Source organism: Lepisma saccharinum, chromosome 8 (assembly GCF_977018435.1).
Source record: "Lepisma saccharinum chromosome 8, izLepSacc3.1, whole genome shotgun sequence".
In the NCBI taxonomy this organism is placed as follows: domain Eukaryota; kingdom Metazoa; phylum Arthropoda; class Insecta; order Zygentoma; family Lepismatidae; genus Lepisma; species Lepisma saccharinum.
In genome coordinates this window covers 3604261-3621299 of record NC_139236.1, presented here as the reverse complement: position 1 = coordinate 3621299, position 17039 = coordinate 3604261, and the positions used below count along the sequence as shown (strand labels likewise).

Genomic DNA, 17039 nt, shown 5'->3' with positions numbered 1-17039 from the left:
TAGGAGCTCTACTTGCACTGACCCCTGAGGTCTCTTCCGTGTGGCAGTCGCTGGCGTGGCCCAGGCACACGCACTGCCCGCCGATGGAGATGTCTTTGATGGAGTAGAAGTAGCGACGAGTGACCGTCTCGTCTATCGTGTGGGTCATCAAATCGGCGTTCAGGGTTCGAATCCTCTGCAGCCGAAGCCTGACGTAGCGTGTCTGCGTGAACTCCCGAAGGACCTCGCTGGAGTCGTTGGCCCCCGGTCTCCCCTTCACCAGGGAAGTGTGGATCTGGAAAAGGAAAATTGGGAAATTTAACATTTCTACCCTAAAGTGGTTCTGGCCAAAGAATGGACTCGGAAATTCTATTTTTGTCTTTTCTGTCGAAAGCCAGGGAGAGTCACTTGAACCGCTGAATCAATCGGCTTGGTACAGTTGCCGTGATAAAGGTAAATTCTCGTGGTATTCTGGGTTACAAAATTTTTCGTTTCGAGTCGTTTTCAAAACAGGTGGCACCCCCAACGAGGCCAAGCACGGCAAAGCCTAATGGTTGACGCCGCGAATGGTTCTCCGATTCCCTACCTCTCCCTGAAATGCGAGCGATGTTGATAGGAAGAGGTGTCGTGTACGACTGGACAAAAATTGGGCGTGTAGCAACATAGCAACACCGCTTTCCTCCCCCCTTGAAACTCCCACAACTGGAGACAGAAAGTCTGGGTTTTCTCAAGTTCATTCTTTGGCCGTAGTAGAGGAAATATACGGTTTCAAACAGAAATAATTGCAACACAAATGTTTTTTGTGCCAGATTGTGCGAAATGGTATAGTGAATAATATATTAAAAATTATTTATAAGCTACAGACTTACTTTGTAATACATAGTTATATATTTTGCATTATGCTCACTTACTGACATTCTCAACTTATTATTCTTAACCCTTTTCTTCTTATTTTACTTGTAGGCTTATATTCTGGTAACACACTGCTGGAATTTTCTAGTTCCCCAAAGTAGTAGTGGCCTCACTGATGGCGCAGTGATAACATCGTTGCCTTGTAATCAAGGGGTCCCGGTTCGATACCCGGTGGCACCTAATGGTTCGGATCCTACTTTAAACTGTAGTTCCAGTCCCGATTAGCCTTACTGTGCATAAAGTGGACTTAACAACTCAGTCACCAAAGTAGTAGTAATAATAAGTTTTTAAATACCGGGCGTTTCATAATTGAGGAATTACAAAAATGTATTGCAAGCAAATTATTGAACTTATGTTAATGAAACCAGTCCAGAACGATCGAGGAACGCAAACAGTTTGTGTGTGTGTTTTGTTAAGCTGAAAGTTCACATCCCTGCCGCTAGGCGACACTGAAATCACCCACATCACTCACAGTGTCTTGTGCAATGTTTTGGTCCCCAAGATCACCGAAACCTTACACCGTGTGACTTTCTTTTGTGTGGTTTCATCGTCTCACCGATGTCGCGTGATACCGCAACCCTAAGGGAGTGTATCATTGCAGCGATGAACACTATCGACAGGCCCATGTTGATGCGAGTGTGGCAAAAAGTAGACTATCGTGCTGTCTCACCTGTGGTGCATACATTGAACATTTATAGGTGTTAAAAGAAACTGCTTGAGTTTCTCTTTCGTTCTGGACTGGTTTAATTCTACGTAAGTTCAATACAAGCAATAATTTTTTGTAATCCCTCAAGTATTTATGAAACACCCGGTATATTCTTCAGACACTAAGACATATCTGAAATATTCTTAAATACGCTAAACTTTTGTTTAAAATCAGAAATGCAAACTACGAATCTTCTAACATAACGAATATTATTTTTAATGAGTTTTCATTGTTTCTTCATTTCAAAATTTATAGGATGTAAATTTCACAAACCAAGACATTAAGGCGCAAACTACAATCCGACCTAGACGACAACATATCTAGCTACAGGGCTGCTTGTGCATAGGTATAGTGCGCATGTGTTAAAGTCATATGACTCAATGTTGAAGTTCTGCGACCTTACAGCTGAGGCCAGGCAAGTAAACACCGGAAGTCACGAGGTTTGTTTACATTAACTCAGTTTTACGGTGGACATAGAATAGTTTCAGAGCCTCCCCGCTACCGTAGTGGTAATGCTGTCGCCTTGAAATCAGGGGTCCCGAGTTCGATCCCCGGCGAAGGTAAAGTCACAGGCAATAACAATGAGACATCTAGATCCTGAAATGCTCGCTTCCCTGCAAGGCGTTGTGTGTGTTGCCTAATTCTACGGCGGGGGTAGAAGTTGCCATTGAAAATTTGCTTAAAATTTACTTATCCCCATACAGTTACGTAACACACACGACGACTTTCAGGGAAGCGAATTTTTCAGGATCTACGTGTCCCATTTAATTGGAGGTGAGTGTACATTGCAAAGTCATCTGAAGCACTCAGTTAACATTTAAATAACTTCCCGGTGTTTCGTCGATTAACACGTTTGACACTACAGGGTGATTCGTTTGAGATGTCAAGACAGGAAACCGTTATATACAGGACGTTAATGTATACATGTAAGCAGAAAGGATGCAAGTTTCGAATGACAAGAGGTTTACATACTTCAGCCGTGTGGTGCTAGACAAAGTTGTGTCCTCGCCACAACAGCACCCACAGTGTGTTATATGGTATGCGAAATTTTTCAGTGTTAGATGCACACTAGCGCCGGCACGTAGCTGAAGTCTGTAAACCTCCACTCATTCGAAACTCACATCCTTCTGCTTACATTACAGCAAACTGCTCAGAGATACGTACAATAACCTCTTGTACATAACGATTTATTTTTCTGACATGTCAAACGGATCACCCTGTATTTTCAGGGATTCGTAAAAATTTAACTATTTTTAACTTTCATTACACTCATCGACAAAATTTTCTCACGTTTTTCTGCTAAGTTTAGATTTTTTTCTAGGAATCTGTTTACCTACTTTCCATACGAACCTGTTCATTATGTACAACGTGTATCTTAGTCGAGTAAACAACTGATCAGGTTTATTTTTAAAAAGAAATATCTGAAACACAACAATGAGGTTTGTTGTATAACAATGAGAAAATCTTCAAGTTTTGTTTTCATATGCAAGACCGTTGTAAACACGGTCATTGTGACGCTACTGTAATGTTAAAGAATGACTTTCATAGGTCCCCAGACCTTACACCCCTAGACTTCTGCATTTGGGGCTGTGTGGAAGACAAAGTCTATGTCCCACCTATGCCACAGAATGTGCAAGTGGATCTTGAAAAAAGTGTGGCAAGAACTAGAATTTGGATGGGATGTGTTTCGCTTAACTGGTGGAAGCCACATTCAACATTTGTAGATATTTGTAGCCATTGGTAGCCATCGATAGAAACTTGACGTGTTACTGATTGATACATAACAAATATCATTGTCGTATTCCTTATAGTTTAGTAGAAATAAATTCTTAAAATTGTTTACTCTTTTATGATTCACCCTGTACAATAATTAAAAATTTACTGGAGTGCACTTACTTCTCCGCCTTCCAGAGGATTGAGTTTGGAGTAGAAAGACGTGCAGATGACTTCGTTGTCTGTTCTGTAGGAAGGTTTTCCAGGTGTCGCTTCGATTCCATATTTTTGGGTGCATTCGGAGTCGCTCAGAGCGTAATACTGCCACGGCCGGTAGGTGATGCCATCTAGCGAGCGTTCCAGTATCCAGTTCCCAGGTCGGGGAGAGATGGCCGACTTCACGATCACATACGCAACTTGGTACACCTGGAAAAGAAAACAGGGAGACATGAGTGGGGCCTTTCATTTTGATCTGCCGCCCACGCACAAACATGGCCTTTGAAGAGATTAAAAGCATAAAAAGACCAGCATCAAAGAAGCCAATTTGTGGGTTCTCGGAAAGGGAAAGACTGGCCGAAAGGGTGACACACCCACTAAATAAGGGCTGCTCACTTTCATGCATTTTTTTGCTGACAGAATTTAATTTCTTCCGCCCTTCTTATCTTCGCATCCATCCCCCGTTCTTCAACCCTTGCCATGGCGGTCTCAGGTGCAACGTCGTCACTTTAGTTGCCAATTAATGGCTGCCGGAGTAAATCTAAAACCTGATTCCCTCTTTGGTCACGCGTGTTTCTCCCCTGACCCGTGAACCCAGAAAGAAAAGGTGAAGGCCAGCGCGTAAGGGTGCTTATTTCTGGTCAGTTTCCAGGCAACAGAGACTTATGCTCGAGTCATGTGTCTGGGAGGACCATATTAGGTGATATAACTGTATATTACTTAATATGGCTTAATGGTATTTTCTTCCTGCAATCTTGCACCCAGGTATTTACCACAAGTCGAAGTTGCAGCAAAATTGCAAAGGCAAGCCTGTATCAACCTTTCGGCAGTAGCTCTTCTGCAAAGCAAAATTGCTTCAGAACACTCACTTGCCAAGTACCACTTGCATTGAACTTGTATCCAGCTTGCCACATCAAACTTACTTGGAGAAGCTATAAGTAAGCTATCGTAAGCTTGCCATAACCTTACGTGCTATTTTGGATCTATTTAATGTCAATTCTATTCCTCTCCTGAATTAATTTGAGAGTCAACCAGACGGATGATAACCACTCCCATTCCCTGGATCTCCAGGATACTTAGGTGGAAAACTAAAGGCGGAATCACACGGAACAGATTTTCAGTAGGAATGCCCTAGTTGGCGCTGAACTGGCTACCTGGGCGGAAATCATGGCCGCCTGGCTGGCTGCTTGACTGATTTTGAGGAATAAGCCATGTTCTAATTGCAACTGGCTTTCCTCGACTGGATTCTGTGGAACAGCCAATCAGAGCGAAGTTTGGCCATGTGAAGATAATCTGCGAGTTTGCGAAAGGAAAGTTCTTGTATGTGTGGTTTCCGAGTGTTGGATGTTTATCGTAATACTTGAAGCATGTCCTGTTCGCTTCTCGATAAAAGAAACAGTAAGAGAGATGATGTACATTCGTGTTCAGTAAATTAATATTTACGTATTTATAAAAAGCGATTAGATTTGTACATCACAAATATGATTAGCCGATAAAGAAAGTCCTTTTTATTACAAGTGTATTAAATGTTTCATGAGTTGAAGAAAATATTTTTTTAATGAATGAATCCTGCGAATCTCATGTATGAATATGCATACCTGGATTCATTAAAAAGCTTGTTCAGTACTCATTAATTACCATATTTTCTTTTGAGCCAATTCTAGTCCACACTTTTCTTTCTTAATAACAGTTGTAACGTTCTTCAAATTGCTCGTCCATCTTTTTAGATTATCTGCTCTACGCAATGTCTTATGGGAACAAAAGTGTACCGACAATTACGATAACAAGTCTCGTGTGAGGCGAAAACTAGCAGATGGATAGCCAGTCCAGCGCCAACTAGGGCATTCCTACTTGAAATTCGGGCTTAAGTCTCGTGACTCAGAGCCGGCGGAAAGAAGGAAAGATCGAAAAGTGTAAGCATCGCGGTGAGTTATTAATTATTATTGTCCACTGACAAGGAAATAGATTCGCTCCCAATGCAATTATACTAAATACTACTCATTCCCCTTCACAAGTTAAATTCTTTCACTGTTTCGAATTCTCGTCTTTGGAATTCACTGCTCCTCGATATCAGGGACGCATCTTCACCTATGTGTCTTCAAGACACAAGGAAAATATTTTTTTACTGGGCACACATTAGTGCAAGCTTATACGCTAGGGATAAATTGAATATACTTAAGTGCAGAAAACACTGAAACCCCTTACTCAACTTCAAATTCCAAATTACTGTCATGGATATGTGTGCATGTATGTTTTGTTGTATGCCCATAAGTGTAGGTTACACTTTTATTCCTGTAACTATTTCTTTCTTTGCAATTTGACATTTCTCTTTCTTTGTTTTTATTTACCATTTTTACGTAATGGTTTAAATAGTTTCTTCATTTTCGTATGCTGAAATTTCGATGTAAGCATGGCTCAGTGGCAGAAGAGGCTACAAAGCCTTAACTTGGCCATGATAAAGAAGACGTGATAAGCAAATAAATAAAATTATTTCTGTAATTTGCATTTTGTTATTTAACACCACATTTCGGCAACTTTTGTTTTTGACGATTAGATGAAGGGACACTCACGAACACCCAGAACCCGAGTACTTCGGTTGCAAATCGGAAGTCACCAATAACCTCGCAGGCTGATTTCTGTAAGACGCATCAAGAAATACTTATTCCTAATTAACAGATATGAGTCATTCCATGCCAAATCAAAACAGATATGTGCAATTTCCAACCTGACCATCTCCAATTTTCATGAAATTTGGGGAGTTGAAAATATGAATGAAACTTAGTAACTATGAAAATTTTTAGTTTCATTTGTTTTGTAATTGTTAAATTATTCAAGGTCAAAGTTCGCATAAATTGCCCTTTTTGAGCCCGCTTAGCTATACTAAATGTGTTGTAACTCCGCCCCTATTTCACATAGAAAGCTCAAATAAACATTTTTGTACAGGGAATTGAACAAGCTTTCCAGTGATATATAACAAGCCTACCTTTTTTTTTTTAACAGTGAAAATGTTTACAAAAAGTTGAAAGTAAATTACATTGTTCCCTAGGGTGTTCAGAATATTCTGAATTAGTTTCGTTCATAAAAAACATAAACGTAATGTAAATAGGAGGCAAAATGCACTTGGAGGGCGTATCAGGCGGAATCTTTAAAAGCGTGATATTCGAGACACTTGTGCTAGTGATAGTGTACTATTGCTTGGTAATGATGTTTTTTTTGTAGTTATTATAATCCATACAAAACTGTCCCTCAATAAACAGAGTATTAATAAAAAAAAATATTATGGTTTTTGTGAGTTCTAGCGAATGGTAAAATATGGGTGTGACACTCACGCAATAATTGGTTATTATTTTTTATTAATGACAGTAAGTTTTGTAATCATTAAAATTAATAAACATCTAAATTTCCATTAATAGCAAAGCAAGAAGCAACTTAATACCATGATCGTTTCTTGAATTTTTGTGATTAAAAAATGTGGGCCTGTGAGCCCCCCCCCCCTCAGGTAAGTAAGTTTCTCGTACGGCACGGGTAAGCTAGGGTTAAGTAAGGGAAGTTATGGCACAATCTAGCCTGAGATCAGGGCCGGCGCTAGTCATTTTGATTGCTACATATCCGTTTGATAATACATATTCAGGTACATATTTTCTCAATTATTGTTACATATTTATGTACATATTTTGTACTTTGATATTACATAAGAATCCGGGGTCTAATTATCATCAAGGTGTGAAAACAAACTGAATAAAAATGTTGATAGACAATTGAACGCTAAAATTGGTAAACGCTGTAAGTGCCACAATAATTCAAACACCGTTTTCCACGTTAAACTGTGAAATGTGCCATGCTTTATAATATGGTAAACGTGAAAAGTGGCTGGTAGCCCTCTAAGTAGTTCAAAGGGCGTGTAAAGTGGTCACTATTGTGCATGTTCGTACGGGCTGATGTGCGGAACGATGCGATTTCCCAACACTTTCGCTTTTGGCACTTACAACGTTTACCACTTTGTACTCTATTCGCCTACTGTTTATTTTGTAATTTCGTGTAGAAATGCTGTTCTCATAACTCACATTTTTTTCATGTTCGTGTGCGTAAAATAACTCCACGTAAGATACCCATAGCAAGAATGTTATAAATCATGTCTCAAATGCGCTCCATCACAACTAACGTGTGGAGAAATGCGCATTTCTCCCCAGTACCGATTGATTGATTGAGTTGGTGTTTTAAGTCCACTTTATGCACAGTAAGGCTAATCGGGACTGGACCTACAGTTTAAAGTGGAATCCGAACCACTATGTGCCTCCACCGGGTATCGAACCCGAGACCCCTTGATTACAAGGCGACGACGCTACCACTGCGCCATGGGGGAGCCCCTCCCCAGTATCGAGTATTTTACAGCGTACAATAGCATATTCCTTCCTAATCACTTAATCAAATGCCCCTCCACTTTCACTCACTTGTGGCACCATGCAGATCACATCATAGTGATCAAATCGTATTGCATATGAGTCATTCCATATGAAATCAACACAGTCCACAACCTGACCAACTCCGATTTTCATGAAATTTGGGGAGTTGAAACTATGAATGGAACTTAGTAACTATGAAAATTTTTAGTTTAATTTGTTTTGTAATTGTTAAATTATTCAAGATCAAAGTTCGCATAAATTGCCCTTTTTGAGCCCGCTTAGCTATACTAAATGTGTTGTAACTCCGCCCCTATTTCACCTAGAAAGCTCAAATAAACCTTTTTGTACAGGGAATTGAACAAGCTTTCCAGTGATATATAACAAGCCTACCTTTGGATAATTTTGTCATGTGAACTTGACCTTTGACTTTGAATATCTCAAAACATGTCATCACCAAAAATCGTGAAAAAAATATATTTGGTCCCTCATACCATACTCTAAAACATATCAAAAAAATCATTCTGGGACTGCAATGGGATCAGAGGATACAAAATAATATGTGTAACTATGTGACCGATAAAAGCCTTATTACATGAACTATGACGAGTCAGAAGTCTCTTAACACCCTCTACTAAATGTAAAAAAGTTATCCTGGTCATGAAAGAAATAGGTTAGGCACAGAGAGATCCAGAGCTGTGTGTGTCAAGGCCAGGTCCGGCATATTGTTGACAGCCATATTGAATTCAACGCAAAAATTTTAAAGGAAAGGGGGTGATGTAATATATCAAATCAGGCTAGAATTTCACGAGAAATGAAGCGGCGAAGGTTTTTCCAACGTATCTTTAACAGCAAAAAGTTATTACTGCATGCTTGTAACCATTTTCTCCTTTTCGAGGTGTTAAAATCAAAGCATTACAATGCTCGTAACGTGTTAGGAACTCATCGAGATCACGCTGACATCTCGGGAGAGAAAGAAGTATACGCACTATTGCATATGATTTTCATCAGCAACATTCACCCAACAGTTGAATAGTGAAAATATTGGGAAAAGTATCTCAAGCAATCACGTGACACTTCTTTTGAAAAGAAAAATTCTTCTTTTTATGTTCACGGTGAAGTTAATAAAAATAATATGCAATACCTGTGATTTGATAATATACAGTAGACAGATCCCAGCCGAATGGTTGTTGCTGGTAAGCTAATGATGTGGTATGGTGTATGGAGAACGGAAATGAATGGTTGGTCCATATTCAACAACGGAACCTTAAATGGTGAGGGCTTCTTGGATATGTTAAGTGAACTGGTTTTTCATCCTTTTTTACGGAATATGGAATTTTTCCAGAGTTTTGAGAGTACTCGGGTTCTGGGTGTTCGTGAGTGTCCCTTCATCTAATCGTCAAAAACAAAAGTTGCCGAAATGTGGTGTTAAATAACAAAATGCAAATTACAGAAATAATTTTATTTATTTGCTTATCACGTCTTCTTTATCATGGCCAAGTTAAGGCTTTGTAGCCTCTTCTGCCACTGAGCCATGCTTACATCGAAATTTCAGCATACGAAAATGAAGAAACTATTTAAACCATTACGTAAAAATGGTAAATAAAAACAAAGAAAGAGAAATGTCAAATTGCAAAGAAAGAAATAGTTACAGGAATAAAAGTGTAACCTACACTTATGGGCATACAACAAAACATACATGCACACATATCCATGAAAGTAATTTGGAATTTGAAGTTGAGTAAGGGGTTTCAGTGTTTTCTGCACTTAAGTATATTCAATTTATCCCTAGCGTATAAGCTTGCACTAATGTGTGCCCAGTAAAAAAATATTTTCCTTGTGTCTTGAAGACACATAGGTGAAGATGCGTCCCTGATATCGAGGAGCAGTGAATTCCAAAGACGAGAATTATATAACAAGCCTACCTTTGGATAATTTTGTCACGTGACCTTGACCTTTGACTTTGAATATCTCAAAACATGTCATCACCAAAAATCGTGAAAAAAAATATATTTGGTCCCTCATACCATACTCTAAAACATATCAAAAAATCATTCTGGGACTGCAATGGGATCAGAAGATACAAAATAATATGTGTAGCTATGTGACTGATAAAAGCCTCATTACATGAACTATGACGAGTCAAAAGTCCCTTAACACACCCTACAAAATGTAAAGGAGTTATCCTTATCATGTCATGAAAGAAATAAGTTAGGCTCAGGGAGATAACTAGCTCTGTGTGTCAAGCGCAGGTCAGGCATATTGAATTCATTTCAATATTTCAAAGGAATGGGGGTGATGTGATATATCAAATCAGGCTAGAATTTCACGAGAAATGAAGCGGCTAAGATTTTTCCAACGTATCTTTAACCAGCAAAAAGTTATACGCATATCTTTAACATACGATATATGCACAATATAATGTTGTCAATGTTTCTGTGAGCACATTCGTTGACGTCTCCCACACTAACATAGAAGATGTGGCAATGTAGCAGGGGGCAACATCATCGCAAGCAGCAACTATGCCTTCTCTCAGATGGTCAATTATCACGGACTTTTAATGCATGCACCATTCTCTTCAAATGTTTCTGAAGGTAAATGTCCTCCTAAGATGTTCGATCTGTAGAATGTGCAGGCCTTTAAATATGTACCCGTCTGCCCATCAATCTACCTAGAATTTTACCATTAAAAAATTGCCACAATGTCCGCATAGTGTGGTCACACACTATCCTGTTTCAAAACTCTGGAAAAATTCCATATTCCGTAAGCAAGGATGAAAAACCTGTTCACTTAACATATCCAAGAAGCCCTCACCATTTAAGGTTCCGTTGTTGAATATGGACCAACCATTCATTTCCGTTCTCCATACACCATACCACATCATTAGCTTACCAGCAACAACCATTCGGCTGGGATCTGTCTACTGTATATTATCAAATCACAGGTATTGCATATTATTTTTATTAACTTCACCGTGAACATAAAAAGAAGAATTTTTCTTTTCAAAAGAAGTGTCACGTGATTGCTTGAGATACTTTTCCCAATATTTTCACTATTCAACTGTTGGGTGAATGTTGCTGATGAAAATCATATGCAATAGTGCGTATACTTCTTTCTCTCCCGAGATGTCAGCGTGATCTCGATGAGTTCCTAACACGTTACGAGCATTGTAATGCTTTGATTTTAACACCTCGAAAAGGAGAAAATGGTTACAAGCATGCAGTAATAACTTTTTGCTGTTAAAGATACGTTGGAAAAACCTTCGCCGCTTCATTTCTCGTGAAATTCTAGCCTGATTTGATATATTACATCACCCCCTTTCCTTTAAAATTTTTGCGTTGAATTCAATATGGCTGTCAACAATATGCCGGACCTGGCCTTGACACACACAGCTCTGGATCTCTCTGTGCCTAATCTATTTCTTTCATGACCAGGATAACTTTTTTACATTTAGTAGAGGGTGTTAAGAGACTTCTGACTAGTCATAGTTCATGTAATAAGGCTTTTATCGGTCACATAGTTACACATATTATTTTGTATCCTCTGATCCCATTGCAGTCCCAGAATGATTTTTTGATATGTTTTAGAGTATGGTATGAGGCACCAAATATATTTTTTTCACGACTTTTGGTGATGACATGTTTTGAGATATTCAAAGTCAAAGGTCAAGTTCACATGACAAAATTATCCAAAGGTACGCTTGTTATATATCACTGGAAAGCTTGTTCAATTCCCTGTACAAAAATGTTTATTTGAGCTTTCTAGGTGAAATAGGGGCGGAGTTACAACACATTTAGTATAGCTAAGCGGGCTCAAAAAGGGCAATTTATGCGAACTTTGATCTTGAATAATTTAACAATTACAAAACCAATTAAACTAAAAATTTTCATAGTTACTGTTCCATTCATAGTTTCAACTCCCCAAATTTCATGAAAATCGGAGTTGGTCAGGTTGTGGACTGTGTTGATTTCATATGGAATGACTCATATGCAATACGATTTGATCAGTATGATGTGATCTGCATGGTGCCACAAGTGAGTGAAATTGCAGGGGCATTTCATTAAGTGATTAGGAAGGAATATGCTATTGTACGCTGTAAAATACTCGATACTGGGGAGGGGCTCCCCCATGGCGCAGTGGTAGCGTCGTCGCCTTGTAATCAAGGGGTCTCGGGTTCGATACCCGGTGGAGGCACATAGTGGTTCGGATTCCACTTTAAACTGTAGGTCCAGTCCCGATTAGCCTTACTGTGCATAAAGTGGACTTAAAACACCAACTCAATCAATCAATCGGTACTGGGGAGAAATGCGCATTTCTCCACACGTTAGTTGTGATGGAGCGCATTTGAGACATGATTTATAACATTCTTGCTATGGGTATCTTACGTGGAGTTATTTTACGCACACGAACATGAAAAAAATGTGAGTTATGAGAACAGCATTTCTACACGAAATTACAAAATAAACAGTAGGCGAATAGAGTACAAAGTGGTAAACGTTGTAAGTGCCAAAAGCGAAAGTGTTGGGAAATCGCATCGTTCCGCACATCAGCCCGTAAGAACATGCACAATAGTGACCACTTTACACGCCCTTTGAACTACTTAGAGGGCTACCAGCCACTTTTCACGTTTACCATATTATAAAGCATGGCACATTTCACAGTTTAACGTGGAAAACGGTGTTTGAATTATTGTGGCACTTACAGCGTTTACCAATTTTAGTCTTCAATTGTCTATCAACATTTTTATTCAGTTTGTTTTCACACCTTGATGATAATTAGACCCCGGATTCTTATGTAATATCAAAGTACAAAATATGTACATAAATATGTAACAATAATTGAGAAAATATGTACCTGAATATGTATTATCAAACGGATATGTAGCAATCAAAATGACTAGCGCCGGCCCTGATCTCAGGCTAGATTGTGCCATAACTTCCCTTACTTAACCCTAGCTTACCCGTGCCGTACGAGAAACTTACTTACCTGAGGGGGGGGAGGGGGGCTCACAGGCCCACATTTTTTATTCACAAAAATTCAAGAAACGATCATGGTATTAAGTTGCTTCTTGCTTTGCTATTAATGGAAATTTAGATGTTTATTAATTTTAATGATTACAAAACTTACTGTCATTAATAAAAAATAATAACCAATTATTGCGTGAGTGTCACACCCATATTTTACCATTCGCTAGAACTCACAAAAACCATAATATTTTTTTTATTAATACTCTGTTTATTGAGGGACAGTTTTGTATGGATTATAATAACTACAAAAAAAACATCATTACCAAGCAATAGTACACTATCACAAGCACAAGTGTCTCGAATATCACGCTTTTAAAGATTCCGCCTGATACGCCCTCCAAGTGCATTTTGCCTCCTATTTACATTACGTTTATGTTTTTTTATGAACGAAACTAATTCAGAATATTCTGAACACCCTAGGGAACAATGTAATTTACTTTCAACTTTTTGTAAACATTTTCACTGTTAAAAAAAAAAAAAAAAGAGGTGGTGGGATTGACAGCCACCCTTCCCCCCTCTTCGGGCACGTTAGGGTTAAGCCACTGCACAGACAAAATGAAACCGACTTTGGTCCAACCTGTTACCTTTCCCACCCTAGCGATCACTTGACAATTTCTGTACCAATCAGAAACGAGGAAAACGTCGTTTACTGGGCAGAGAGGAGCGAATGAGAAGCAGCGTTTACGTATGCACTGTAATCTTAGTCATGGCTTATTGAGAAAATATCGTTTTGCCTAGTTTTCATTGCTGTGTACACATTTATGCATTATTGACTAGTTTATCCGCAGTATGACTTCCTCACAAGGTAGATTGTAATTTGAATCGCGAATTAAATCAATATTTAAATTAGGTGATTTTTTGGGAAAAAATCGCTGATTTAAATATCTTTAAATAAATTTATATAAATAAAAATGGATGTGTGTGTGTGTGTGTGGTAGCCCCCCTAAACTGACCAACCTAGCGACGTCCATGTATCTCACAGTTCCACATTTTCCGCAGCCGTAATAAGATATTCTAAGAAGGGAAAGTATATAATGTTTTCCGAAATGAACGGGTAAAATTATTGATTGCCGCATACATTAACCGCATCCTTTGTATTGGAGAATCTGTATGTTTAGGAGTTTTTCTTTGTTAAAATTGCACTTTCAAAACGCAATTTCGAACACACTATGTATATTTGTTATAGGGGACTGTAAAGAATGGGAAAGCTTGTGAAGTATACCAGTGACTTTTAGTTCGTTCTCTTAAATAACGTAACACGGATGAAGAACGTTCACGATAGGTAATGCTAGTTTATGGTTTCAGCTAATATTGTTCGCGTCATACTAGTTCAAAAATTTATCGAAAGTTGTATTTCGTATGTTCTCATGAGGTAAGGACGTTGCATTTTTTTTTGCACAACTGTAATGCTTAAATTAAAAGCTGTAAGTTAATGATTTTGTGATTGTATAACTGCACGACAATCTAAATTTATACTCATGTGCAGTAAGAGATATTTTTGCATATCTATGTAATGGCTGTGTTAAGAAAAAAATAAAACAACGAAAAAAGCATCTCGATATTTACGCTTTGTTTATCTAGAAATATGCATTAGCTGGTATCGGTAGATGAATTCCAAGGGATGTTTTCCGATACTGGTACTGCTAATATCGTCCGATACTGATAGATGAGCATCGATATCAACTCACCCCTAGTACAGACGCATCACCGATGAAATAGTACCAAATCGATTTTCTCTCACGTACTGGAACTCTAATTCTATAGTATTCTTTTTGTCATTGCATATTCATATAATATTGAATCATTTCGTCAGAACACCCTACAACGCCAATGGCACCTGCTTCGAAACCCGGCCTGGGTATGTGTGTACTTTGTCACTGTTCTTTCATCAATGTCATCATATTATCCCTAATGGCAGAAGTACGAGGCAATATAAGCTGAATCAACAAACCAATCAGTCAGTACTGAATCATTTGTATTTTCAAATATGTAATATATTTTATATTCCTTTCGTGCATTTCAAACATATACAGAGTGTCTCAAAACAACTTCAATAATGCTTTGGTGCTGCTATATTACATAAAAACAAATATTTTTAATTATAAATTTTACCTCAAGAGAGCTTCGTTCCTGCGCTACAAGCGCTTAATATCTATCCTGCGTATATGCAACCCAACACAGCAATCGAGCGCTATGACATAACTTCCAGGGACGTGTGACAGGGTTGGAACTAGCGTTCCTCGTTAAGAAAAATGACTTGAAAAAAAACAACAACTTGGGACTCTTACCTGAACCAAATTCAAGGGAAGAAAAGTACTTCCGATGTTGTAAGAAGCATTTACAGTATTTACAAACAGACAAAGAATTTTGCAACAAATGCGGACTGAAATCCAATAGTGTTCATTCCAAAATGCTTCCATGAACAAATGCAAACCTAAAGTCTTCACCACATCGTTTCGGACAGGCATACTGTAATGTCATAACATTTGCTTTTTTTATTCATTGGAAATATCACATAGATATTTTAGTACAGTTTCTAATCGAGTAGTCACATAACACGAGGTAAGTCCCTTACTGAAAATAAAATAATGTAAAGTGTTCTTGCAATAAAATGTAAAACACCGTTTAATAAAAAATAATTCAGAATGAAAATAACAAAAGGATCACCTCCTTAATAGGAACTATGACCAAATAATCCATACTTATATCAAGCTCTGAGCTGCATAAAATTATAGCACTTTAAGAATTCTAAAGAAGTGTCATTCTCTTGAACGAAATTTCTTATTTGTATGCACGTAAACTATTCTGTGGAAATTTGGGGAAACGTGAGGACGAAAATACCTGGGGGGTTGGTATCTACAGTGACCGCGTAAGAAACGCAGGGAGAAGTTTTATGATACCAAGGTAAAAATAATAATATTGGGTTGGTGCGAATGAAATGTCAGCTCTGATGTCTGGTGGGAAACTCACCTAAACAAAACAACACATGGATTGACTCAGGTCACGGGTCTAACGTCATAAACTCTGTATATGTCCAGCAAACAGGATGGAGCACCCAGACAGTCAGGAGGCAGTGTGTTGCTGAACAGGGTCGTCTGAAAGTGCACCATGGAGAACACACAATTGCGAGTGATTTGTCTTTACGAATTCAAACTCGGACATTCCGCTCAGCAAGCCGCCAAAAACACTAACAGTGCATTTGGGCCAGGAATGGTAAATGAACGCACCATTCGCTGCTAGTTTGTCAAATTTCGTTCCGGTGACACAGCATTGCAAAATGAACCCCGTGGCCATCGACCAACATCATGTTCGGATGAGCTCCTCAGGAACGCGTGGAAGCGGACCCTCGGAAAAGTGTTCGTGCCATTGCAGACGAGTTAGGCATACACCATACCACTGTCGTTCGGCATCTCCGTGCGATCGGTAAAGTGAAAAAGTTGGACTCATGGGTACCACATGATTTGACACCAGTCAACAAGATTCGCCGTCTGGAGGTGTGCAGTTCTCTGAGTGTAAGGAATAACCGGGATGAGTTCCTGCATCGGATTGTCACTTCAGATGAAAAATGGATCTGCTATGACAATCGTAAACAATCAGGACAATGGTTGGATCGTGATCAACGTCCAGGGTGGTTTCCGAAACCACCTCTCCACCCAGGGAAGGTGTTGTTGCTGGTATGGTGGTCGATGGTGGGTGTGATCCATCATGTCTTTCTCAGGCGAGGTGAAACCATCAATGCAGATCGTTACAGTGCTGAACTCCATGAAATGCACCGCAAACTTCGTGGCAAGCTTCCAGCAATGATCCACAGACATGGTGTCCTCATTTTGCACGACAATGCTCGCCCACATGTCGCGCAAAGGACGGTGCAAGCTCTCCATGAGTTGCAATATGAAACCCTTCCTCATCCAGCGTATTCTCCCGACCTCCCTCCCACTGACTACCACCCCTTCCGGCATCTCGATCACTTCCTGACAGGGTAGACCTTCGCTGATGATCGGGCGGTGCAACATGCCGTTGAGGAGTTCTTTGCTTCGCAGACTCCAGACTTCTTTCGCCATGGAATCCAATTGTTGGCTGAGCGAT

The 17039-nt window shown here is 39.1% G+C and overlaps 1 protein-coding gene across 3 annotated transcripts in view; it reads right to left on the bottom strand.

The window, feature by feature from the left end:
- Window positions 1-17039, bottom strand: part of wb (wing blister) — an 849362-nt gene that overhangs the window by 498016 nt on the left and 334307 nt on the right. For all 3 annotated transcript variants that reach the window (XM_083126284.1, XM_083126285.1, XM_083126286.1), the window contains exons 3-4: window positions 3494-3736; window positions 23-274 (exon numbers count right to left, since the gene is read on the bottom strand). In XM_083126284.1, the coding sequence (XP_082982410.1) occupies window positions 23-274; window positions 3494-3736 (495 nt within the window). The remainder of the gene's footprint in view (window positions 1-22; window positions 275-3493; window positions 3737-17039) is intronic.